The 27429-nt window shown below is 42.4% G+C and overlaps 1 protein-coding gene across 5 annotated transcripts in view; it reads left to right on the plus strand.

The window, feature by feature from the left end:
• The window catches only part of ATP11C (ATPase phospholipid transporting 11C (ATP11C blood group)), a 210762-nt gene that overhangs the window by 56666 nt on the left and 126667 nt on the right, over positions 1-27429 (plus strand). For all 5 annotated transcript variants that reach the window (XR_013483660.1, XM_020971762.2, XM_078147922.1 and 2 more), the window contains exon 2: positions 22048-22167. Coding sequence is in view for 4 of the 5 variants with exons in the window: in XM_020971762.2 (XP_020827421.1) it covers positions 22048-22167 (120 nt within the window). In the remaining variant the exon portion in view is untranslated. The remainder of the gene's footprint in view (positions 1-22047; positions 22168-27429) is intronic.

Here is a 27429-nt window from a genome sequence, read left to right on the forward strand (position 1 = left end):
TTTTTCCATATTCTGGACCAAACTTTTTACTGCTATAAATCAGAAAGTGGAGGAGTATCTTTATCAGGCTCCACAGACTTCAGAAAGGTTTTTGATTGACCTCTTTGATGAAGCTTTGGAGGACCCTAGATATCTATTTCACTGCTGTCTTTTTCACCAAGTTTCTTGTACTCAAACACAGAAGAGCCTCCGATTTTAGTACAGTTCGGTTGTAGACCTTTGTATTGGAGGTTCTTGGCCTCAGGTGCCCCACTGAAATTGGGCTTCTTTGCCACTTTTAAAAATAGAGTCTCCCATACAATGGAGAATCTAGCTAGTGCCAGTATGTCCAGAGCATTGTGTCCTTTTTTTAAAAAAAAATTATTTATTCATTCATTCATTTCTTCATTCATCTATCTATCTGTCTGTCTATCTACCTATCTATCCATCTATTTAAATATTTCTTTATTTTTGCATTGTGTTCTTTAAAAGCCAGAGGGTAAAATCCCTACAATGTCTGTTGATATTGATTGTTGTTTTATCTAGTCACTAATTAATGGAACTTCCTTTGAATCTCATGACTGGTTTACTATTATAAACATTACAGAATGGATTCACGGAATCAATCATTGTATTTAAAAGTGAAATTGCATGCTTCTTGTTGTTAGTTTAATATTATAAAGAGTTCACAGGATCAGTCACTGTATTTAACAGTGAAATTTTATGCAAGTTGCATTACTAGTTTAGTATTATAAATTGTTCACTATAATCAACCATTGTACTTAATAGTGAAACTTTACATGCAGATCTCATCTCCAATGCAATTCAACAAGCATTTATTCAACTATGAGGTTCCAGACACTGTGCTAGGTACAGGGGTTGCATGGACAAATATCAATCAACAAGCATTTATTAAACACTTTCTGTGTTCCAAGTATTGTACTAAGACAAAGGTAACAATCTCTGCCCTCAAGGAGCTTACGTTCCAGTGCTGAAACAGCATGCATGTATATTAGCCTATACCGAACATAAGTTCAGATATAAGGTAAACTTTGAAGGGAGGGAAGACACTAGCAGCTGGGGAGAGTGGGAGCAAGGAAGGCCTCTGCCCTCACAGATTCAACTGGGGCAATACAGCATCATATAAGTATAATATAAGTGATCACAAAGTAATGCAAAATAATTTCTAGAGGGAGAGTGAGCTAATGACTGGAGGGATCAGGAAAGGCCTTGTGTGGGAAGTGGGACCTGGGCTTTGCTTTGAAGGAAGCTAGGGATTCTCCTAATTACATGTTCTGTTTCTACAAAGGAATAGCACCTGTTGAACATGGAGCTTTTATTTAAGGGCTGGTGATTTAATTTCCCTCCCAAGAAGGTGAGAGAGTTATGTTTTCTACCACAAACCATCCTTTGGTGACTTAAATGGAGTCAATCTTGTGGACAACCTTCCATTCCATGGAGAAGTGACTTTTTTTTCCCCTCAGCTCTGCTTGGAGAATGGTGATAGATGCTATTAAAAATGTTCTTCCCAGAGATATGCTTATTAAATCAACCATCCTTTTCGTGAAAACAGAAAGGGACAGACTGATCTGAATTGTGTTCTCCTCTGGGCTGACTTGCATTGTTCCTGGAAAGAAGGTACTATAAGTCAAGGTGATGGAAGCTAAATCTGACTTTCCCACAGGAATAATATTAAAATGGGAAGTTATATTCCTTACCAAGAGCCTAGTGCCCAACTTTTCACAGAAATGACCCCAAGCACCATCTTTAATTAACTATAAGTGATACATCTTTATACCACATGGTATAAGGCTTTCTAAATTATATATGAGTCAATTAAATAATGCAGCATAATCTTCGAAAGCTCTATGAGTTTATTGATGTAGATGCTTCCTCTGTTTAACACGCATAGCAAGCCGTGTAGAATTCGGTCTTTGAGTTGCTGGGACCAAGAAAAATTCATCATCCCATGGTGAGCCTGTCTACACTCAGCTAGGCTAGTCTTTAAATGATCAGCATCCTGGCCAGCCCCAGCCTCCCCTCTAGACTTTCAGTGCTGACATCTGGGAAGCGCCCCATGATGTTATTGCCTTCACTTACTACCTCTGTGGATGATACGGGGTAGTAGATAAAGAGGACCTCCCTGAAGCTTGTTCTCTTGTGGTGTAGTGGTGGAGACATCAGGGTCACCGGCAGACAGTCCCTAGAGGTGCTAGTGGGGAAACCTACTTGTTAGCTAGTCATAGCAAATTGAATTGGATGTGATCCTGTGATATCATCAGCCTCTGTGTATTCATTTATCATCTCTGTGCAGGGGATTCTCAGATCTTTTTAGCCAGCCCTAACCTCTTCTCTGGACCTCCATTTTCTCCCATTTCCAACAGCTCATTGGACTTCTTGAGCTGGATATCCCAACGATGTCTTAAACTCATTATGCCCCAAACTGATTTTTTAAAGCACCATAATCACTTCTTAGTAAACCTCATAGCTCTCTACTTGAGTTAAAAACAACATAGTTGAAGAAAACCATTTGATACAGTGAGTGGGACTGTGTGTTGTGTACCCATACCCTCCCAACTCCCTGCTAAGAGGAAGGAAGTACATTTCCACCACAGTCCTGCGAAACCTCTTTGGGTAGTTTTTGATAAGCACCTTTGAGAATAATTTTGGGGTATCTTTATCTTTTTTGCTGCCATGTTTTTTTCATTGTAAATTTTCATTTAGTCAGTGATCAGGTCTTTCTATGGCTCAAAGCAGACACCTCACAAGTATTTCTAGCTTCATCTTGCACCTTTGACCCTGCAAAGCAAGCCTGCCATTCTGAGGTCAAGGTACATAAACAAATTCTGACTTGCCCTGAATTTTCCATCATTTGATCTCTTAGTGCAAACAAGAGGTCAAAGTTTGGGCTATAGGTGGTGGCCAAACTCAGTGGCACACAGTTCTGTGTTTGACCCTGGAATTCATCCTGTCAAAAGTCCCTCTACCTCAGTCTCACATTGTTTGCTCTTGCCTCATGAGGGTGGATCACCTCCATCAATTATTAGCACACTACTTTTCTCTCATCAGACATTTTCAAGGATCAGATACATGATGTGACAAGAAAGTAACCAGTATTGTTTTTCCCTAGACATGCAGGGATTTAGGTATGCAAATGAATATTGAGACTTCTTAGGACAGGGATAGAGAAGGTACCTATGATTTCAGTGATAAGGGAACTCCCTCTATGGATTCAGCTCTGTTCCTTCTTGGCAACTTCCATTCTTAAGGAGTTGCCTACAGCCAAGGTGTCAGACATACAACAATCTCCAAAATTAGATTAAAAGATGATTAGGAAATATTTAACACAATAAATAAAAATACAGTAGGACACAGGAAATGTTAATATGTGTTTTTCTAAGACAGTATGTGGCCTGTGGAGATCCCTATGCAGGGTTTAGTGGCCTAGCTAAATGACCTTGCCCAGGGTCATGTAGGTGTTGAGAACAGCTTTCTATTCATTATAGCAACACTACCTAAAGAGTCCTAATTTTTTTGGTGTCCCAGACTCCTTTGGAAGTCAGATTGAAGCCTATGGCTCAATCTCAAAGTCATTTTTAAAAGTAATTGCTAATTTTAAATGAAGAGTTAGTGAAAACAATGATGGAATTATTTCCCCACGCAAGTTTACAGACCCTCCAAGATCTCTCCACCAACCTTAGATTTAGAGTCCATGTATTATAGTGTGGTACTGATTTTCGTAGCTGGACATTTAATTAGTAAAATCCCAAACTATTTTGGAGCCCAACCTTATGAGTCTCCTTCAACTAGATTATGGAGTAGGCAAAGCTCTGGACCTGGAGTAAGGAAGACCTGAGTTCAAATCCAGCCTCAGACACTAGCTATGTGACCCTGGGTATGTCATGGAACTTCTTGTCTACCTCAGTTTCCTCAACTATAAAAAGGGTGTAATACCAGTACCTACCTTCCAAGGTTGCTGTGAAGGCCAAATTAGATGATATTTGTAAAGTGCTTGATACATAGGAAGCACTTACTAATAGTTTCTTTCCTTCCTTCATCTAGGTTAGCACCCACACATTTAAGATGAGGATAATCTCCTGACCTATCCACTACCATTTTGCCTCTGTTTTCCTTCATCCAAGTTCCGCCTCCCTCCTCTGTCACTGGCAGTGTATTTCTTGACCACTCCCAGAGAATCATGGTAGTTATGCCATCCTCCAACTCAGGGCTGCCTGAGAGCCACCATGGAAGCAAGCCAAGGTGGGGACCTTGAGTATGCCAGGAGGGGAGACATAGGAGGACAGCAGGGAGCAAGCAGACGAATTAGTGCCAGGATACTTGTGCAACCTTTACTCCATCGATGGAATTGGCCAATGTGAGTCCCTGGAAATCGAATTCATTGATTTAAGGCCTGTCCTTACGCCAATAGCCTTTGCCTTTTTTTTTGGCCTTAACCTATGTGAGAGTCATTTTCCTTTTTTTCTCCTTAAGCTTTCAAAAATTTCATGTTGTTTCTGAGTTTTTCACAGTAGAATAAACGGGAACATTTTAAGAAAGCTAGTACCTCTAGAGGAGGGAGTGTGGTGCAGTAGGAAGAGACCTGGGTTCAAATGTGGCCTCTGCTCTTTGTGACCTTGGCCAACATATTTCTCCTCCCTGAGTCTTTGTTTCCTCTTTTCTTCAATGAGGGGGTCACATTAGTTGGCCTTTAAGGCCTCTTCCAGCTCTATAAATCTGTAGTCTTCTATAAACATATACCCATTTGATATTTTTACAGTGAATTGGGAGACTGGGAAAACTGGGCCTCTCCTATCAATGTTTTATTATTAGAATCATAGCCTTTAAAGGTATGGAAGGGACCTTAGAGATCAGCCTAGTCCAATCCCCTTACTTTTTAGAGGTGCACACTGAAGCCTGTGCGGGGTTAGCGGACTTGTTGTCTAGGGTCACACATATAATAGGAAATGGCACAGCCAGCATTTGAACCCAAACCCTCTGATGACTATTAACACTCATCCAAGTCCTTCTCTGATTACTAGTAATGCTCATTTGTGTGAGCTTAGTTAAGAGTTTGCAACCTTGCGGGATGCTTCAGGGCTTGGTAGCTGTAAGTATATTCTGTTTCTTTGTTATGTGTTCATGGTTGTCTGCTGCCTTTCTTGAAGGTCTACTGGGCATTCTCAGTAAATCCCATGCCTTCTGATAATTGGACTCCAAAAACAAACCAACCTTTAAGCCAGGCTTAGGCATCCCTTTCTGATCTTTTCAGACCTTGTACTTAGAAGCCCCAACTCCCACTTCTGCCCAGCCTCCAGCTCTGGCCAGCCCAGGATTCCTTTTATTTGGTTTGCGGAGAACTGTTTGGTTTGGGGGAGGATTGGTTTGGCCTCCCACTTGAGCTGTGTTTGTTTTCCAGCACTCATTTTTCAAAAAAAATTTGTATCCAGTCCTCAAACAACTTCTTTCAAGTGGCTTCAGAGTATACATAAATAAAGCGGTTTTGTTGGTCCGGTGAAATCTCAGGTACAAAGTAGCATTTGTAATTAGAGAGGATAGATTTGTTTTCAAAGCTGGCACCATGCCAGCTAATACCAGCCTGTTCAAACCTGGAGTCCCCCAGTGCCTTGGGTACCTGGGCAATGTAGTGGTTTAAATACTGATGGAGAAGTGAACTGTGTTGGGGAGGGGGCAGGGCAGGGCAGGGCACCATCCAAGATACAGTCATTCATGCAGACCTCTGGGGTACCATTAAATCAATTGCTGCTGTAGTTCTTTCAGTGAGCATCCTTTCAGCCTGAAAAAAAATGCCAATACACCTTCCACCGTGCCAAATTAACACCTTGGGGGGAATATACTCCAGTCAATTTGTGCTCATGGTGGTGGTGGGGTGGCTGGGTGGCGGCAGGGGAGAAGACTTCCTTACCCCTGTATCTTTATTACTTTGGGGAATATTTCTTTGCTTTTCCCTTCCCCTTGAATTCTTAAAGCACTGTCTTCTTGGCCTTGTATTTCTGCTGTCGACTTGTTTTTTGCCCTAGAGCCAAAGAATCTTTGCAAATGGGGAGCCATTGGCCTGGCCATTCTCTCTCCTCATCCCCTTCCCAGCCACCTCCAAATCTTCTTAGCCAAATGGCTAGAAACAACCCTGGGCTTGCCCTCACATATCTACTTAGGACCATGGAAGGACTTAAGAGAGTATGGGCCATCCCTTCATTTTACAGAGAAGGGAAACTAGCATTGTCATAAGTGTAGAGTTAGAAATGAGCTTTGTACCTAGTAAAATCATAGGGTTATGATTGATCTTGGAAGTCATTTAGCCCACCACTCTCTTTTTATATTTGAGGAAGCCGGGTAGGGGATGTTATTAGCCCAAGGCTATACAAGTACCCAGTGGCAGAGCTGGAATTCAGATGCAGGCTCTCAAGCTCCACATCTGGTACTTCTGGTTCAGGGATGGCAAGTAACTTGGGTCATCCACTGGGCAATGTAGCATAGAAAATCTGTGGACTTGGAGTCAGGGTAGACTTGGGTTCCAATCCTTTCCTCAGTTTCCTACTCTGTTAAATATTGATTATAATATATCACAAAACCACCTGAGCTCACAATTCAGTTGAATATCTGAAGGTCAGATGAGATAATTTAGGTAAAGGACTCTGCAGGCCTCAAAGTGCTTTATAAGTATTGGCTTTTTTTTTTTTTTATTGTTATCGAGCCTTCTATTAAGTCTACCTAGGTCCACGTTTTTACATTCCAGCATGGTAACTGTCAACAGCTCAATATAGGTACCATGGTCAATATTCCATATCACAGTCTGGAATGCTTTTGTTATTCCAGGTGTATTGTAAATACTCTGTGTCTTCCCTGCTAATTGGATATTGACCCTGTCATAGATCAGGCCTTGAAGAATGGACCAGGTGTGATGACATTGAACCTGGTAGAGATAAATGAATGAATAGAAGATAGGAGATAGTTAGGTAGGTAGATAGGGAGATAGATACCGGATGGATGGATAGAATGATAATAGGTAGATAGGTGAATAGATGGGTAGATGGATAGCTAGGTAGATAAAGCATTTCTTAAGCCCTCACTATTCCAGTGGCACTGGAAGGGCTAGTGTTCCCATTTACTTGCTAATGCCCCTCAGCATGGCATACATAACTATGGTGGTCACTGTGTCTCAGGGGTAGTTGTGAGAGTCTCAAACCAACCCGTTCATTCACTTGTTTATTCATCCCACAGATATTTGTTGAACATCTGCTCTGAGCAAAGTTCTGGGCTAAGTGGCATCAGCACGTTGGATTTGGAGTCAGGAAGACCTGGGTTCAAGTCATCCCTCTGCCAAACTCTGGGCAAATGACTTAACCTAAGTTTTCAGTTTCTTCCTGTGTAAAAAGAAGAGGGTAGACAATGGTCCCAAAGGTCTCTCCCAGCTCTAAATCTGTGCTCTTCAGTCACCTTTCCCTCTCTGGCTTTTTTTCCTCATCTATAAAATGAGAGTTCTAGAGTACTACTTTACAAGTTAATTGTGAGGGGTACACGAAGCTATATAAGAATGGGAACCCTTTTTGCCAACTCCCAGCGCTTTTGGAAAAAGTCAATTATTATTAGGCACAAGATGAGTAGGGCCTAAGCCCTGCCCTGGAAGAGCTGAAAGTCTGATGGGAGCTGAGGTGGGGCTCTAGGTAGCTGGAATCCACAGGGGAATGTGGCATGTGCCTTGGGATGGCTTCTCAGAGGAGGTCAAGGTCATATTTATGCCCCATTTTTCTTTAATCTTTGTTTGTCCTCCACTGTACTGCCCTAGAATAGGAGGAATTATACTTTGAAAATCTTACTAGTCTTTATGGACTTTTTTTTCTAGTCAGGAAAATGCCTTTTCCAGCTTATTACCAATCAGATCACCTGTTAAATTTATGAGTTTGCCGTCCAAAGTGTGTGTGTGTGTGAGTGTGTGTGTATGTGTGTGTGTGTGTGTGTGTGTGTGTGTGTACTTTGCCTGCCTGGTCTTGGTCCTTCGGAAAGGATTCTTTTGGTTTTCATCCAAATTCCCTAGTGAGCCTAATCTCATTCCCCTAAAGGTGAATCAACATTGTTCTAACTGGGTGAAATATGCAGGCTAGGAGCTGGGAGATATCCACTGGAGCTGCCCTGGGAAGATGCCCCTTGGTTCCCTCCCAGAGGCTTGGCTGCTCTATCTTTGCCCACCACCACTGGGACAGTTGCCCTGGACCTCCCCACTGTCTCAACCCCCAGAAGAGTTTGTTTCTTTCTTGTATACTGGCTTTCAGGGGTGATCTTGCCTTGCTGAGGAACCCCCAGAGTCTTTCCATTTATTTCCTCCATGTTCCTTTGTCAGAGGTGGTGTGATTCAATGGAATGGAATCAAGAGAGCCTGGGTTCAAATCCTGACTCTGCTATGTACCACCTCTATATACCCCCTGGGTGACCTTATAAGAACTTGCTTTCTCAAACTGTGCTTCACTTGTTCTGAATGTTACAAATGAATGTGCCTAGCCTGGATACAATATTCAAAGATTCAGCATATCATACTGTTGCTTCCGGATTGTGTCTAGTTCACCCAGAAAACTTATCATCTCTTTGAACAACTAGGCTATTAGGCTGGCAATAAAACCGGTTATCTAGGCACCTTCATCAAGTGTAATTGGTTTTTATTAGGCACCTTATCTTGCCTTATCCTGTAAGGGGAATTCTTTGCCTGCTTTTTGAGTGAGTCCCCAGTCATAGTGGTTTTGTGTTTTTCTTTTTTAAAGAAATCTGTCGAATCTCTGACCATTGATGGGGAAAGAGGGCATAGTCCGTGTTCTGGTCTGAGGGAACAAAACAGAGGCCATGGTGGGATTAGGCGTAGCATGCCAGGACGGAGTTTTCTAGAATATGAAATCCAAAGATTAGGGAGGCAGGAATAAGCACCCTGAGCAGATTTCTAAAGTCAAGGGGTCAGTACATTATCTCTCCAGGTAAAGAAACTACAAAAAGGGCCGGGAGGCAAGGTGGTGGGATGACATCCTAGTCATGTTCTGTCTGTGCTGGGCATGTTGCTTTATTGAGACAGCTGTGAGGCAGGGTTTGCTATCAGAGGGCTTGGCTTTGAGCTCTGGCTTTGCATCTTATTAGCTATGCAGAACTTACTAGCTTGCTAGGGAGGCTGTGTGGTACGTTGGAAAGCATGCCAGGTTAGGCGTCAGAAGTCTTGGGTTCACGTTTTACCGTTGCCGCCTGTTTTCTGCGTGACCTTGGGCAAGGCCTAGAAAATTAAAATGACTTGCCCAAAGAGAAATAGAAAATGCTTCCATGCTACCCAGAGGTGGAACCAGATAGGGGCCACTGGTGCTTTGTCCTAGTCTGCTGTACTGACTGTGCTCCCTTAACTTGTCTCTGGTAACCGTGGTCAAGATACTGTTGCTGTGGCCACCTTCTCCCAGGACCCTCCTTCCCTCCCACCTCTGACCTGCTGTATCTAAGTGTTCTGCGTTCTTCTAGGGGTTGGGGTTATTGGAGGATGTCACCTCTTCTATGGGGGCCATCCCTTGTCCTGGAGTCGACTGTCTTCTCTCCTGGGTTCCCCCTGCCCCCCACTGAATTGGCCCTGTAAGCTAGAATTCCTACCTAGACCTAGTGCGGTATAATAGCTACAGTGCTGGACTTAGAGTCAGGAAGAACTGAGTTCAAATGCTGACTTAGATACTTATTAGCTCTGAGAAGCTAGGTGGCACAGTGGTTAGAATGTTAGACTTGGAGTCATGAAGACCTGAGTTCAAATCCAGCCTCTGACACTGAACAGTTGTGTGACAAGTCACTGGACCTCTCTTAGCCTTAGTTTCCTTGTCTGTAAATGGGGGATCTTAATAGCACCTACCTCCCATGGTAGTAAGGAGGATTGAATAAGTTAGTATATGTAAAGTTCTTTGCTAACCTTAAAGTGTTGTGTAAATATTAGCTACTATTATCTATGACCACGGGCAAGGGACAGCTTCTTGGACCTCAGTTTCCTCATGTGTAAAATCAGGGAGTTGTGAGGACCCTGTGTAGACCTAGTTCTATAACAGCTAACACTTATATAGGGCTTACTGTGTGCCAAACACTGTTGCTAAGCATTTTATGATTATTATCCCATCTCACAACAATCCTGGGTGGTAGGTACTATTATGGTCCCCACTTTACAGTTGAGGAAACTGAGGCAGACACCAGTGAAGTGACTTGTCCAGAGTCACACAGCCAGTAAGTGTCTGAGGCTGAATTTGAACTCAGGTCTTTCTGACTCCCAGGCCCATTGCTCTGTGCACTTTGCTGCCCTAGGTCTGTGATCCTGTGTGTGACCTTGGACAAATCACAACCTCTTTGGACCTCAGCTTCTACAAAGTGAAGAAGTTGGATTCCTTAAACTGGAAAGTCCCTTCCAGCCCTAAACCTTTGATCCTTTGACCTCTGTCAGTTTCCACCTGTCTATACTCCAAGTTGGTGCCTCAGGTATTCTCGTGGGGGTTTTGTTGAGGCCTGGTTGTTTGTCGTGTTCCAACTATCCTCTCTGTTTGTCCATCTGTTGCTGTCAATAGATCTAGAAACCTAATTGTTCCTTGAACAAATCATTTTTCTGCCCACCAGCAGGAGAGGGTATTCAAGTTTGAAACATTTCAAGCAAATCAGATTACGATGACCCATTTCATCCTTGCAGGGAGGAGATGGTTTGCACAGCATGTTCTGATAGAGCGAGGAGAGAGAGGAGGAACCCCTCAAAGGAATGTGAAAGGGTATAGGGTAGAAGTTGGGTTAGGCCAACATAGGAGTGGGCAGCCCTTTGAGAAGCCTTAAAGGTTGGCACGAGTCTTCTCATACTGCTTTCTCCCTCCCCTGGAAGCAGAGAAACTTGAAAGCCACTCTTGGCTTTTTGCCCAACTTCTGGGAAACTTTAGAAGCATTGCAGAGTCGGGTCCCAGTGGCTTGATAAGCCGTAGCCAGCTTTCTCTGGGCGATTTTCCTTGGAGCTGGTACACATAGAGCTGCTTCCTCAGGGCCAGCCTACAGATGGACATGCCTGCAACGCCCGTGGCTGAGGTTTGTGTTCTTGGCTCTATCCCCACTAGTTCCAGAGATAGGCGAGGCTTGCTGGGCTACTGCTTCCTTTTATTTGCATGTGTATTTTTATCTGCTTCCTGGCTGCAGTTGAGTGTGCTGTACTGGATTGTCTGGCTGCCTAGGTCCTATCATTTCAAGAATGAAGTAGAGCTTAAGGGTTGTGGAAGTGACTCCCCCACCCCCTTCAGTTTTTAGCTTCTGCTCCAAATCAGTTGTGTTCTATTGCTGTTAGCCAGGGCTGTTATGCCATCTCTGGGAGAGCAAGAAGGAAAAGGGATGTTGGAAATCATAGAGTGACTGCTAGGTGTGTGTGGAGCTGATGATTTCTCTGACCTTTGAAGAAGGTTATTTCAGCAAGGCTCCACAGAACTGTCAAATAGCCTGGGATTTAAAAAAAAATCTTTTTTAGGTAGGCTCTTTGAGTTATTGAAAGCATACACAGGATTCCTTTCTGGTGGCTATGCTCTATAAGAAAGCTGATTTTCATTTTTGAACTTAAGACTTTGGAGGTCTGAGAATTAAAAGAGGTAGATGGGGAAGAAAGGAGAGGAGAAAGGAAGATAGGAGGAAACTGGAAGGGAGAAGAGGGGAACAGAAAGGAGAAGAGAAGAGAAAAGAAGGGGAAGGAAGGAGAAAAGAGAGGAGAGGAAAAGGGAAGAAAAGAAAGGAAAGAAAAGGAAAAGAGGAAAGGAAAAGGAAAAGGAGAGGAGAGAAGAGAAAGGGTAGAAATCAAGAGAAGAGGGAAAGAAAGGGAAAAAAGAGGAGAGGAAAAGACAGGGGAGGGAAGAAAAGGAAAAGGTGGAAGAGGGGAGAGGAATAAAGGAGGGGAAAAGGACAAAAAAGAGAAGAGAGGAAAAGGAAGGGAAGAAAAGAAAAGGAGAGGGAAGGAAAGAAATGGAGAGAGTAGAAGAGGAGAGGAAAGGAAAGAGAAGAAAAGGAGAGAGTTAAGGAAAAGAAGGAAAAGGAAAGGGGAGGAAAGAAAAGGAGAAGAAAGTCAAGAAAAGGAAAAGAGGAAAGTAAATAAAAGAAGGAAAGATAAAGAGAAGAAAAAGAGGAAAAGGGGGGAGGGTAGAAGAGAGGATAGGAAGGGAGTAAGAAGAAAGGAAAAGAGAAAAAGCTTGAAGAAAGGAGAAAAGAGAAGGAAAAAGAAAAGGAAATAATGAAAGGTTAAGAAGAGAGAAGGGAGAGAAGAGGAAAGGAAAGGAGGGGAGAGGACAAGACAGGGAAGGGAAGAAAAGAAGAGAGATAAGGAAAGGAAAGGAGGAAAATTCAGTTTGGCTCTCATTAGGTGAAACTTCACAACACAGTTCAAGGAATGTAAGTCTTTAAAAAAAGAGGTGGGGGGCATGTCAGCAAATTCAAACAAGCAGAACCCAGGAAGGATTTGCTTCTTCATTATTAGGGCAGGAGCAGTGCAGTGACATTAGGGCCACGATGTTCATTTCAGAGCCCTTACAGTCACTTGTGAAGCTGTGTCAGGAGTGGCCTTACCTCCATTTCCTAGGGCAGCTTCCAGCTACTGGGGCTACTGTGGCCTGGCCTCTCTGCCTATGGTTTTCTGGGTGTACCTAGTAGAGCTTTGAATTTGGGGTTGGGGAGCCCCAAATTTTCAGGTACAGATATGTCCCCAGAGCAAGTCTCCAGGGCACAAACAGTGCTTCTGTCTCCTTTCACTTCCTCTGGCTTGTGGCCTTTGGGGAGAGAAGGGTGGAAAACCATCTTAAGCACTTCAGGAGCTAGAGTGAAAGCCAATTCAGAAAGGGCATTTGGGGGCTTCTTCTGTAGGCGGGCCCAGAAATTTGCATTGAGTTCCTTTGCTTTTTTACCCTCAGCTTGGCCTGGCAGGCTGGGCTCCAGGGATTTGTAGCATGCCAATATGCTGTTAATTATCCATATCCTTAGAACTCTTGACATTGCTACCTCGCCTTAGGAGAGTAGAAACAACATTGTAAGTATCAAAAATCTATAGTTGAGTTGTTTGGAGCCTCTGAAGACTATTGCTTCTGTCCTTTGGGAGTATGGCTGCTCCAGAAGGACACCCCCCCCCACCCCGCAAAATATTTATTAAATTATTGCCAAGTGTCCAGAATTTTCCAAGGATTTTGGTTTGTTTGTTGGTAAGATGGTTACAAAATTTGCTTTAGGGATCCCCAGAAAGAGATTTCTTGTGGTGTAGAAAGTAATGCTGGTGTGGACCTGTGAGCCTTCTGGTGTTTCCAGAAGTTTATTAAGCATCAACTGTGCTGTATGAGGGTCTGTGGTAGGCATGGAGGGAGGGAAGAGAGAAGAAGAATAGAATAATGAATATGACGTAACTCTTCTTGTATTTGTGGTGCCCTGGAGGTGATAATGCAGATTAAGTCTATCCAATGGCTCAGGGCCACCAAATTCATAGTCAAGTCTAGTGAACTGATTGGAAATTGATCATTTATAAAGAGAGGCTCCAGAATTGACAGAGCTATCCACTGTTTGGACTAGTGCATTTGAACTTTTGAAAAGCAAAATCAGTTCATTTAGACAAAAATTGATTAAGTGATTGATTAGAAGAAATTATGAGTTTGGTGAGGTTAGCCTGAAAACCAACTGGACACTGCGTATGGGAGCCTTCTTCTTAAAGTGAGGGTTAGTTGGCTTGAGGGCATTGATTCAGACTGATGAATTTGTCCTTATGGTCAATCCCAGCCTGGCACTCTTGGAAGGACAGGGGACCTGCTAAACCTGTCCATGATTTTTAAATGAAGCTCATGTGTTTGTTCTGGGAATAATCATTCTCTCTATCCTTTGTGATCAGTAGAGCATCTGTAGTTGCTCAGGAAACAATAAAAACAGATACAGTCTCTCTCTCTCTCTCTCTCTCTCTCTCTCTCTCTCTCTCTCTCTCTCTCTCTCTCTCTCTCCCTCTCTCTCCCTCTCTCTTTGTCCCTCCCTTCCTCCTCTCTTTCCTTTCTTCTCTATTTCTCTGCTCTCTTTCTTGCCCCTTCTTCTTTCCTTTCTTCTCTCTTCCCCCCCTCTCCCTCCCTCCCCTCTCTTTCCCTTCCCCCTTCCCCAGCCATCCTCTATACTCTCCCCGTTGTGTTCCCTCCCCTTCCTTCCTCCTCCTTGCCTCTCCCCCTCCTTTCCTGCTTCTCTCCCTCCCTGTCCCCTTCTGCCTCCCTCCTCCTTACCTGTCTGCTTCTCCCTCTTTGCCCCTCCTCCCTCCTTCCCTTTTCTCTCCCTCTCTCCCTGCCTCTTTCTCCCTCTCCTTTCTCTTTCCCTCCACCACTACCCCTCCCCCCTTTTGCCTAGGAAATATATGAGGACTATGCATATTTTTATTGTCACATGGGAATATATTCTTTGTTACCTAGAATTCCCTGGAGGGTGATTTGAGTTTATAGGGAGGCTAATATATTCTTTATTACTTGACTTCTTTATAATTAGCAGCCTGTGGCTTGAAAGTGTGAGTTGAACGTGTCAAAGGGGTTATTTCTGGAGGAGGGAGGGAAGAATGGTGTTGTAGGTTATTGCCCCAGGCTGCTCAGGTTAGTGTAGTGGAAAGAACTTTGGGCATGGAGTCAGAAAACCAGGTTCCAATCTCTGTTCTGCTATCTACTAACTATGCTACCTTGAGCAAGTCACCTTTTTTGTGCTCCTCATCTTTTTTTATTTCTGGAGTGGACTCATGAATTCATTGATGGGGGGGACTCCTGATGAGGAAATCCTTGATATCAATGCAGATTAAGCCCTGTTCACCCCCAGAATAGTCCAGGAGTACTGGCTTTGATTCCTGGCTTGGCCCCTCACTCCTCGTGTGACCTTGGGCAGGTCACTCTTCTGGGCCTTGGTTTTCTTATCTGTAAAATGAGGACGATGACGTCTCTTCCAGCTCTAGATATAGGAACTAATCAGACTATTTTGGAAACAAAGTTCTATGTAAATGTTACCTGTTGCAAACATCATTTTTTACTTGTACTTTTTTTTTTAGTATTGAATGTTTATTGGTGGCTGAAATGGAGGTGGTACCAGCAGCTTTCAGCATAAAGGTAGAAAGGTATAGCAGAAAGAGCCCTGGGTTTGGAGCCAGAGGACTTGAGTTCAAATCCTACTTCAGTAACTTCCTCTCCATGTGACCTTGGGAAAGTCACTTCACCTCTGGAGCTCAGTTTCCTCATCTAATGAGATGAGAGGACTGGCCTACTTGGCCATGGAGGTCCTTTCTAGCTCGAGATCTACAATCCTATGATCTGTGGGGCCCCTTGCAGCCTCTTGATCTATTTTCTAAAGCATAGATTCTTAACCTTTTATGCTGTGTGCCAACCTTTTCTCAGAATCTTGTTTTTATTAAATGCGTAAAATAAAACCATAGGATTATAAAGAAAACCAATTATGTTGAAATACAGTCATCAAGATCTTAAAATAACACATGGTCCCTAGGTTCAGTACTCCTGATCTCAAGTAAAATGATGAGGGCATTTGGGTAGTGTAGGAATGATGATAATAACCTACATTTATATAGAGTTGTAAAGTCTGCAAAGCGCTCTATTCACACCAGTCTTTTAGGGTTCGCAATTCTTATAGGATGACAAGAAGCATACATTTCCACTCTGCATCACTGTGTCCCATCTAAACGAGAAAGCTGTTGAGCATTTACACTTAGAAGCCTTCTGTCTTGGCAAAGCCACCTGAATTATTGAAAACCGCACGACCTAGGGCCATCACTTTAAACTTGACATTGGCAACAACTGGGAAATGAGAGTGGGGTTTCCTATTAATTCTCTCTCTTTCTCTCTGCTACCAGACATTATGATACATCTATGACAGATTGGCCCGGATATTAGTAGCTTATCAGTTTTGAAGGCTGGGAGGGCCCTGGTCAGATTCTCTCCTTGGGTTCAAGTGAAACTAGCCCAGAGAGAGAATACCTTTAGTTTCTTTTGAAAGCCCAGAGCTTAGAGCTGGAGAGCCCAGAAATTCCTTCAGTTGCCGCTTTCATTGTCTAACAGCCCTCTTTGGTAGGACATTCCTTATTTCTGTCTCAGACTCTGCATTGTAGTTTAAATGCATTTCCCTCTTAGTGCCTCTACTCCTTGGAAATGGAGGTCTCTTAGGCCTTATGTAAAAGGGATGGTGTTCCTCCTATTGGTTCTAATTCTTACAACATGACTAATGTGAAAATATGTTTAATAGGAATGTATATGTAGAGCCCATATCAGATTGTCTGCCGTCTTGGGGAGAAAGGTGGGGAGGGAGGGGGAGAAAAATTTTAAACTCAAAAGTATATGGAAGTGATTGTTGATAAATCAAAATCAATTAATTAAAAAAATAAAAAAGGGGGGATGGTGAAAAAAAATCCTGTGATTCCTTTTTCATTCTTCTATAGCTTTTGGTCCTAATAAGAAATACAAGACAATTGTGGGTCATTCAAAACATCAGTAAAATAAGCAGTTAATTTTTGGTTAGGCTGGTAGAGCCACTGTTTGTAGCAGGGGTAAGTCCATAATTCATTCCAGGAGCATTTATTAAGTGACCAGACACTGGAGGAAAAGCCGGCAGCACCTGACATTCCCAAGGAATCTCCCACCTAACTAGGCCTGATCTGATTTAGCTTCTGAGATTAGAGCAAGTTCAGAATGAGGAAGGGCAGGAGAAGGGAATACATATTCATATGTAACTCTTACTATATGCCCAGGGGCTGTGCTAAGTGCTTTTTACAATGATTACCTCATTTGATCCTCACAACAACCCTGGGAGGTAGGTGCTATTATGATCCCCATTTTACAGATGAAGAAACTGAGGCTGACAGCGATGAAGTGACTTGTCCAGGGCCACACAGCTAGTAAATATCTGAGGCTGTATTGAACTCAGGTCTTCCCGAATTGGTGCTCAGCCCCTCTCTGCACTCTGGCGCCACCTAGCTGTGCTATGGTATGGTAGGATGGTACGGCCAGATCTGAAAATGGAGAATGTGGGTTTGAAAAGTTTTGTGTTCAGAGTACTCTGCCTCACTTTGTAGGCCCTGCCTGGCCTATTCCCTCCTGGGATGCAGTCTATAGAAACGGCCTGACAGCTGGCATACTAAGCAGCTTTTCCTGGGGCTGAGCCATGGGAGTGTGGCCACTTGTAGGTGAAACACTAAACAGCCATTTTCCTCTGAAATCAGATCTGCCCTCACTCCAAAGCTGCTCCATATAGACTTGACCTTTGCCTCGATTCAGAGTGGGGCACAAAAAGTTAGAGGTAATAATGTTGATGATTTCCTATTGCTGAGAGGAGTGAAAAGACCTTATCTGCCTAGGAAACAACACATCTGGGAATGTCATGCCTGCTGGGCCCTGCTGACTTGCTAAGCAAGTTCCTCTGTCCTTGAAAAGTTAAGTCTTTCCCTACCATCAGAACTGGCAGTAGAAAATGCCCTTTTCTCTGTGCTCCCACCTCCATCTCCACTCCAGTCCCAAAGGAGACAAGAATCCCTTTGGAAAGGTTGCTTTTAATTGGAGACAGCAACCAGGGATCCTTCGTCATTTCATTTTAAGATCATAGACTACAATACTTGGAAGGACTTTCTAGGCCTTTGCCTCTGGTCAGGTAATTGTCTGAGTCACCCAGAGCAGATAAATGTTTGTTCTCAAAGCTCTCTGGATAAATTGCCCACTAAGGCTCCTCATTCACATTTCTCCAGCTTTGATTGACATCCATTTCCTTTTCAAAGGTTTTCTCCATGGACATGGAGATCCTGTGGGGACCCCCACCCCCAACACAAAACCTTTCATATAATCAAGTCAAAGGTACCCTTTATTTTCTTTAGAGAAAGGAACTGTTTCTAGGACAGTATGTACAGGAGGCATAAAACCGCTGCCTGGAATACGGGGAATGTAGCTGACTTTTTAGCTACAGATATTCCTATATAAGATGATAACTTTTGTAGTGAGAAGGGGGTAGTTTAAAAAAACAAAAAGGGTCATATTTCTAAAAGTCACTAAAAAGGGAGAAAAGCCTACATGACTACAAGAAAAGTTAAAAAAAAAATCAACGTTGGTGTAGTTCACAGGTGGGGAGCCTGCGGCTCCAGGCCACACCTGGCCTTCTTAAAAAGGGGCAGCCTTCTGACTGAGTCCAAGTTTTACAACAAATACTTTTATTGAGGATTTGTTCTGTGAAGTTTGGATTCAATCAAATGGTTGCACTTCAGGACCTAGAGGGCCACATGTGGCCTAGAGGCTGCAGGTTCCCCACCCCGGTGTAGTTAGAGGTTTCATTTGGTAATATGAAAAGATATGACAAGATAATAGTGGAATTGTGGACATGTAAGCTTAGAGATGAAAACACTGAAATTGGAGCTTTGTAACCAGGGGAAATCTGCCTCAGGAGTCTGAGTCTTGGTTTCTCCGTCAGTAAAATGGGCTAATTATCTACCCACTGGCAAGGCCATAGGATCATTAGAAGTAGCCAGTAAGATTATATAGGTAAAGTCCTCTAAGATAACATGCTATATAAATGTCAACTATTATTTAAGACTTCATTGACGTCATAGAGGAGAGAGGATTATGGGTAGAGGTCTGGACCTGGAGCCAGGAAGACTGGCTCAAATCCAGCCTCAGACACTTGCTCACTGTGTGACCCTGGATGAATCACATGACCTCTATCGGCCTCAGATTCTCCAGCTGTAAAATGGGCATAATAATAGCACCTAATTCCTACTAGGGTTGTTGTGAGGATCAAATGAGATAATATTTGTAAAGTGCTTTGCAAACCTTAAAGCGCTGTATATTGTGGTTGTTTAGTTGTTTTTTCAGTCGTGTCTGACTCTTTGTGACCCCATTGGAGGTTTTCTTGGCAAAGATACTGGAGTAAATTTGCCATTTCCTTCTCCAGCTTATTTTACAGATGAGGAAACTGAGGCAAACAGGGTTAAGAGACTTGCCCAGGGTCACACAGCTAGTATGTGTCTGAGCCTGGACTTGAATTCAGGTTTTCCTGATTCTAGGCCTGGCACTCTAGCTACTGCAGTGCCACCTAGCTGCCCATAAAGAGCTATATAAATATTAGCCATTATGATTAATTATATAGTACCCTTGGTATTATGCTGGCATTACAGATTTTGGGGTTGGAAGGGATCTTAGAGGCTCTCTAGTAGACTGCCCCCCCAATTTTATAGATGAGAGAACTAAAAATCAAGGGTTGCGTGATTTGTCGAGGCTCACACAATTAGTAATAAATGACAATGCTTGAACCCAGGTCCTCGGACTCAAGGGCCAGTGTTCTGTTCATTGCACCAAGTTCCATTGTCAGTCTTGCTCAACTACTTGCTGCAACACTTGAAGGAAATGTAGCCTCATCCCAATTTATGAGGAGAGAGCTGAGCAAAGCCACAGTGGAAATCAGTCAGTATCTAAGCTAAGAATAGACCCCCAGTCTCCAGATGCCCTGATCCGTGTTTTTTCTAGTTTATCTCAAGTCATGTTGCTAAATAATCGACAAGCCTGATTTAAAAACATGGGAAAGAAATCAGAGAAAGGTGGTTTCAAAGAGAGATGAAACACAATAGACTGTGATTGATCCCCATGGGATTGCCTTCCTTCAAACCCCATGAATTATAATGGTTTCTTTGGAGAAACGTCTGATTGCTCCATTAATAAGGATGGGATTATTTCTTTTTGGAGTAGTAGCTTCCTAGCTAGGCAGTGCTCATGGGCTTGGAAATAATTGCTTCTTTTACTGTCCATCAGGGGTGAAGTTTGTGACAAGGTTTTCCTCAACACTAATCAATGTGAATAGTCTTCTGGTGGTGTCAAGCTGCTAGTCGTGGGACACTACAGTTTCTGAAGAATTTAAATTGAGGATTCCCTGAAGGGTCATGGAGAGGTGCTTGGTGGATGTATGCAGGCAGACCGAAATGCAATTCAAGCAAGGAATGATGAAGAAGAAACCGTGTAAAAGATGTCATCCAGGAAATAGACGAGCAAGAATAGAAGCTGGTCTGGTTATGTCATGAGAGCAAGGCAGACCTGATGGATAGCCTAGGTATTCCACTGGTATTCTCTAGATAGATAGAAATAGAATGAGACAGGTACATTGAGAGATAGAGTGAAATAGATATAGATAGATACAGATAGCTAGCTAGCTAGCTAGCTAGATAGAGATTGAGAAAGATTGAGGTGATAGGTAGGTAGATAGATAAATAGATGAACAGATAGAGATTGAGAAGGAGTGAGATGATAGGTAGATAGATGGATAGGTAGATAGACAAGTAGGTAGATAGATAAATAGATAAATAGATGAACAGTTAGAGATTGAGAGAGTGAGATGATAGGTAGGTAGATAGACAGGTAGATAGATAGACAGACAGGTAGAGAGATAGGTAGATAGACAGACAGGTAGGTAGGTAGATAGATAAATAGATGAACAGATAGAGATTGAGAAAGAGTGAGATGATAGATATACAGATAGGTAGATAGGAAGACAGGTTGATAAATAGACAGGTAGGTAGACAGATACAGACAGACAGGTACATAGGCAGACAGACAGGCAGACAGAGAAGTAGATAAATAGAGAGAGAGATAGAGAGAGGCAGACAAGCAGATAGATAGATAGATAGATAATAGATAGATAGATAGATAGATAGATAACAGACTACTGGGGATATAAACACAAGTACACCAGACAGTTCCTGTCTCCAAGAAGCAGTTATTATAAGGAGAGAAGAAAATATGTAAAGAGGTGTTAGAAACTGGGGAAGAGGAGGAGGGGAAGGATACCTCTGGGAGGGAGCAGCAAGACTGGCAAGGAGAAGAAAGTGGAGTGTGGAGAGAATTGAGGCGAGAGTGAGATGAAGCATGGCTGGGGTCCTTCCCAAAATGGTAGTACCAGGGAGGACCTCACCAATGGGGAGAAGAGGTCCCCAGCTCATAGGTTTATTGGGGAGGCAAGGTGGTTGGTGAAGAGAAAGATTTCAAGGTGAGGAAGGCCAGGGGCAGGTAGGTGGTGCAGTGAATGGAGCACTGGCCCTGGAGTCAGGAGGACCTGAATTCAAATATGACTTTAGACACTTACTAGCTGTGTGATCCTGGGCAAGTCACTTAATCCTGATTGCCTCAAAAAACCAAAACAAACCAAAGATTAAAAAAAAAAGTGAGTAAGGCCTATATAGTACATTGGGTGGACCTCCTATGGTGAACTTATGGGAGGACCTGGACAGGATCCTCACCTAGGATGAGGAGGCATAGATGGGTTGCAGTCTTCATTACTGAAGGAAATGTCCACATTATCACTGAAATCAGATATATTGGAGTATTAGTATGTCTTCAATGTAATCTGCCTTCAAATTAAAGGGGATATATACAGTATGATTTTTCCCAAGGTCAAGTGGGAAAGCTAATCTAAGGGGAAATGACTGACAGGTCCTAGACTGAAATTAAACTCATTTTAATTGTAATGTGGAACCAGGACGTGAATCCGAGATGTGTTGGTCATATAGTGAGAGAAACAATAGTGGCCAGATTGCCCACATGTTTGGCAGTTATCCTCCCAACATCCAGAGAACTTGAAGAAGGCTCCTGGTGCTCTGGCTGGGTCCCCTGGAGTACACATGGGAGAACCAAGATGAATGCCACACTGGATGGGTAGGCATAGACAGGATAATGAGCTGTTGTTTTGGAAGGGCTGCATCCATATTAGTGAGATCACAAATCCATTGATGTGTTCGAGTCTGTTTGCATCAGAAGAGGTTCCTGAACCATTGGTTCAGGGTAAACTCTTTTAAAAAAACAACCCAATAAAACTTCTATTTTTTTTAACTTGACATTCTTAAGCCAGTGACTGAGACTTGAGAGGCTTCTGAATTATCTTTGAAAAAAAAGTCAACTCGCCCTGCCCCCCCCAAATAAAACCCACCAAAAACCAAAGACCAGAACAAAACACATAGACCTAATACTTCAGCTCAGTAAATGTGAAAATTATTATGAAAGTCTTACTACATTTTTCTCTTCTGTTGATTAGTGCGGAGGGGAAGAGCAGCAGGTTGTCACTCGCACCATACAAGTTGGTCAACACCAAACCCCAGAAACAGATGCATACGTGGCTGAGAAGTTTTGTGATAACCGGATTGTGTCCTCCAAGGTGAGTTGATTGAATTCATTTCTGGACTTTTTTGTCCGCTGGACCCTGCCCTATATTTGTATTTCTTTCTGCTTTTGAGGAGAGGGGCTTATTTCTTTTTCTTTCCAGAAATTATTCCTTAATGTTTCTGAAATCTATAGAATCTCGGAAAATTCCACAATATGCAGGTTTCTTTTGGTGCCAAGCCTTTGTAATAATCCGGACTGAAAAGCACACTAAGACATAAATGAATTCTGCTCTCCCTCCCCTTCTCCTCTGCTCCTTTTCTGATTTAGTCATAAGCTCTCAAATGGAAGGGACATTTTTTCCCTCTTGAATCTTATCACATTGTCATGTTTAAAGATGAAGGCCTATTTAGTATCCTCGATTTTAGGCTCAAAGCCCCTATTGATAGTTATAAATTTTTGAGTCAGGCTTGAAATTGTGATAAAAATGAAAGTGATTTATTCCCCAAACCTTGCCTGAGATACCAGGGATGGTTGGCGTAAGATTTCAATTCCCCCAGCCTCTGACAAAGAGGTGGCCCTTCTTGCCAAGGCCAACCTCTCTACATGTGTGCTTGCTCCCATCCCTTCCTCTTTTCTCCCTCCAGTAGATTGCATCCTCAATCATCCTGTCTCACTTGAGTCTTCAGCCTCTCTATCTACTCTTTCCATCTCTACTTCCTTCAATCAAGCCCATGTCAATCTCATCCTTAAAAAACCTTTCCTAGACCCTAGCATCTCCTCAAGTTGTTTTATATCTCCCCTCCCTTTCTCAGCCTAACTCCTAGAACAAAGTTGTCCATGCTTCCTGTCCTCTTGCTTACTTCTCAACCCTTAGCAATTTGGCTTCTGACCTCATCACTCTGCTGAAATTGCTTTCTCCAGAGTTACCAGTGAACTCTAATTCCCAAGTATGATGGCCTTTTCTCAGTTCTCATTCTCAGCCATCTGCTGCAATTGACACTGGTGACCACCCTCTTCTCCTTGATATTGTCTCCTAGATTTTCATGACGTTACTCTTTCCTTACCTGTCTGAGGTAAGGCTGGCTCATCATTCACATCGTGCCTCCTCACTGTGGGTATTCGCCAGGGTTCTGTTCTAGGCCCTCTCCTCTTCTCTGCCTGCAGTCTCTATCTTGGTAGCCTCATCAGCTCCTGTGGGTTTCATTATCTTCCCTGCAGATAACCCCTGCATCTCTCTATCCATCTGGACTCACATCATTAATTGCCTATTGGGTATTCCAAACTGGGTGTTCCAGAGTTAGCCATCTTTCTGCTCAAACACTCCCCTCTTCCAAACTTCCCCATTTCTGTGGAAGGTACCACCATCCTCCCAGTTTCCCAGGTTTTCAACCTTGGCCTTATCCCAGACTTCTTATTTTCCCTTATCCCACACATCCATTTGGTTGCCAACATCTTCTACATCTGGCTTCTTCTCCCCATTCACACAGCTACTACCTTAATTTAAGCTCTCATCATCTCTTATTTTTCCCTCCCCGTTCCAGTGGACCCTCCACATATTTCCCAAAACCATTTTCCTTAAGTGTAGATCTGACCGTGTGACTCTGATATTCAGCCAACTGGTGTGACTTCCCCATTGCCTCTAGGCTAAAAAGATAAACTCCTGTTTAGCTTTTAAAACTCTTCACCACTTGGCCCCAACCTTCCTCTACTCTACTCTAACCAAACTGATTTTCTCTTTTCTTTACATGTCATTCCACTTCCCATCTCCATGCCTCTGCAGGGGCTGTATCCTGTGCTAGGGTATGTTACTTTCTTATCTGTGCCTCATAGAATCTCTCTCTTCCAATTAGATGCTGCTTAAGCGCATCTTCTGTATGAAGCCTTTCCTGATCCCCCTAACTTTTGGTGCCCTCCCTCCCAAATACTACCTTTTATTTAGTTACTTTGTATATATTTGTATTAATTCAATTTATATTTGTGATATATAATATATATATTTACATATGCTTGTCATGTCCTCCATTAAATTGTAAATCCTTTGGTTACTACAGGAATTGTTTCATTCTTTGTACTTGTATGCTGAGCCTAGCACAGTGCTTGACGCATAGTCAGTGCTTAATAACTACTTGTTGATGGATCGATTGGTTGATGTGGTAGCTTATATAATGAAGAGGGCTTGTGAATAAATAGGGTGTTGTGGGAGGAAATTTGCCAATTAATGAGACCATTGATCCATTTGAGTTTAATTTTTAGCTCATCCTCTTTTTCCAATATATCCCTTACCTCTTCCCTGTCCAACAAGCCATCCTTTGTAACAAAGATTCAAAACAAAAGAGAAAAAGCAGCTCAGCAAAATCAGTTAGTATGCCAATGGTGTCTGAAAGTATATACAATATTCCACCCTCTAATAGTCCCTCACCTCTTCAAAGAGGAGAGGAAGGCATATTTTGTCAGTTCCTCTCTGGGCCCAAACTTGGTTATTATAACCATATGGCATCCTATTATGTTTTTATTTTCTCTTGTTTACATTGTTATAGTCATCTGCTTAATTTGCTCTGCATCAGTTCATATAAATTTTTTCGTGGTTCTTAGAATTATTCATATTCCTCATTCCTTATAGAGCAACAATATCTAATTATATTCATGTAGTATGATTTGTTTAACCATTCCCTCAATCAATGGGCATCTACTTTGTTTCCAATTCCTTGCTATCTAAAAAAAGTGCTGCTATGACTACTTTGGCATCTGTGGGACCTTTCTTTCTGTGTTTGATTTCTGTGTCACATTTGCCTAGTATTGGGATCTCTGGGTCAAAAGAACATGAACATTCTAGTCATTGTCTTAGTATAACTCCAGATTACTTTTGAGAGTGCTTGGATCAGTTCATAGCTCCACCAACAATATATTAGCGTGCCTGTTTTTCCACAGCCTCTTCAACATTGATTTTGCCTTGTCATCTTTGACAATCTGCTGGGTATGAGGTAAAATCCTGGTTGTTTTGGTTTACATCTTACTATTAGTGATTCAGAGAAGTCTTTTATATGGTTATTATTAGTGTGCAATTCTTTTAGGAGCTGTTTATTAATATCCTTTGACCTCTTATCCATTGGGAAATGGCTCCTGGTCTTATATATCTGTATTAATTCCCTGTATATCCTTAGTATCTGACTGTTATCAGTGAAATTGGATGCAAAGATTTTTTCCCCCACAGGAATATTTTTGTAAGTATCTATCTAGCTGGCAAATCAGCATATTTGTACAACTGGGTTGGAGAGAATCCCCTTACTTCCACCCAAGATATCCCTCTTAGTGTCTTCCCTGGCATCCTCTTAAAATAATGGTCTATGTCTTGCCTCCTCCATCCCTTATTTCACAACATAGCCAGGGACATGAAAAATGTAAGACTGAGACAACAGGTATACATGGTAGTTTTATATAGAGATTAAGACTTACCTTGTTGAGAATTGGGAGATAGAATGCTATCATGAGAGATACTTTGTAATATTTCTTTTTGTAAAAGCACATTTTTTTTGCATGACTTCACACGTATAATTGAGATCATATTGCTTGCCTTCTCAATGGGTGGAGGAGGGGTGAGAAGGAAGGGAGAGAATTGGAAACTCAACATTTAAAAAAAATGTTAAAGATAAAAAGAGGTAAGAGAATCTGAATTAAAAAAAGTAAAAGCACATTTTAATTCCAGAAAATTCTGATTCTATAGCACATAAGGATTTATTTTTGTGTAATCAGTTAAATAGCAGCATAATGTGGGTGCTGAAGGACTGACTTTGCAGTCTGGAATACCAGGTTCTAATCCTGCCTGTGTGACCTGGGCAAGTCATTTAGCCTTTCAGTGTCTCGGGCAACCCTCTAAGACTAATTGCCAATCTGCATCAGTGGAGGGAGATTCCATGCTGTGAATTTCTTATACTGATGAAATCACGGGTCCAGATGATTTTTTAAAAAGCGGCTTGTGTTGTTGCAGAGGCTCAAAGACTGTGGCAGAGATGTTTTCTCATAAATGTCTTTGTCTGCGATTATCACCAGAGCTGTTCTCTGATTGCAGAGGCCTCCTCATGGTGGGGAAGTGATATGTCTGGCAGTTTGAAAGATTCCTTAGGGATGAGCCCAATGATGGATTCTGGCTGAGAGGCAGTGTAGTGTTTCTGGGCTTGTCATTTCAACTCCCTGGGTCTCAGTTTCCTCATTTGTAAAATGGGGGGATTGGATAAATGGCTTCTAAGCTCTCTTCCCACACTAGATCTAGGGATCTGATGTGTGGTGTTGTGCCTTAGTTTCTTCCTATGTACAATGAGTGTTGGACTAAATGACCTTTGAGGTGCCTTCCAGTGACCTTGGGCCAGTCATGTCACCTCCCTGGTCCTCAGTTTCTTCCTCTGTACGATGAGAGGGTTATATTAGATGGCCCGTGAAATTTCTTCTTGTTCTAAATCTATAATCTTGTGATCCTTTGCTTTCCAAGGACTCTCCTAGGGTCAGTATGAAGTGGCCTACCATCAGAAGTTTGACCACTAGGAAATGAATTCCTTGACCATAGTGAAATGATCACATGATATAACTTATGTAAAGTACTTTGCAAACCTTAAAGCTATATAAAAGCTGCTATTATTATTTTTCTTGTTATCATGATCAATGATAATAAAAACAACTATATAATATTAAATCATAGAATGGCTCCTAGTCCTTATACTAATGGTGGCACAGGTTTTCCAACATCTACACAGAGTAATATAACTGTTGGAAGCCTTCATGTGCAGTCTTGGCCCCCTGACCAGTAAGTTGATCCACCTACATGAGGAATTAAACCACATCCATACTGACATTCTCAGGGTAAATGTAACCAGAGGAATGAATAAAGTAAGTATTGGAGTTGATTTAATCAATCATTTAAAGGCTACTAGAAGTGGCATTTCCTGAGATATTTGGTCAAGTGGCTGTGCCAGGTTCATGTTGAGTGAGAGCCAACTGAGCACCATGGACAGAAGTGTAGCAGATGCACTAATATCTGTGGCAGAGGTTGAAAAATTAAAGAAATTTTCAACAGAACTTGACAAAGCCCTCCAGGTCAAATCATCATTTTCTTTGATACCAGATGACTTCGGTGTAAGGCACAGGTGAGTATGGCAAAACACACGTTTTCAGATTTCATCAAAGGCTCTTTGGAATATCACATCTCCATATCATGAATATGTAAAAAGTTTTTTTCTTAATGCTTTTTTGTATTTCACATCATGAAAGTCATACCTTCTTGCCCCACTGAGTCTTCCCCTACAGAAAGAAAACTAGTTAAATG

The sequence above is a fragment of the Phascolarctos cinereus genome, unplaced genomic scaffold (assembly GCF_003287225.1).
Source record: "Phascolarctos cinereus isolate Bilbo 61053 unplaced genomic scaffold, phaCin_HiC Scaffold_8;HRSCAF=390, whole genome shotgun sequence".
Taxonomy (NCBI): domain Eukaryota; kingdom Metazoa; phylum Chordata; class Mammalia; order Diprotodontia; family Phascolarctidae; genus Phascolarctos; species Phascolarctos cinereus.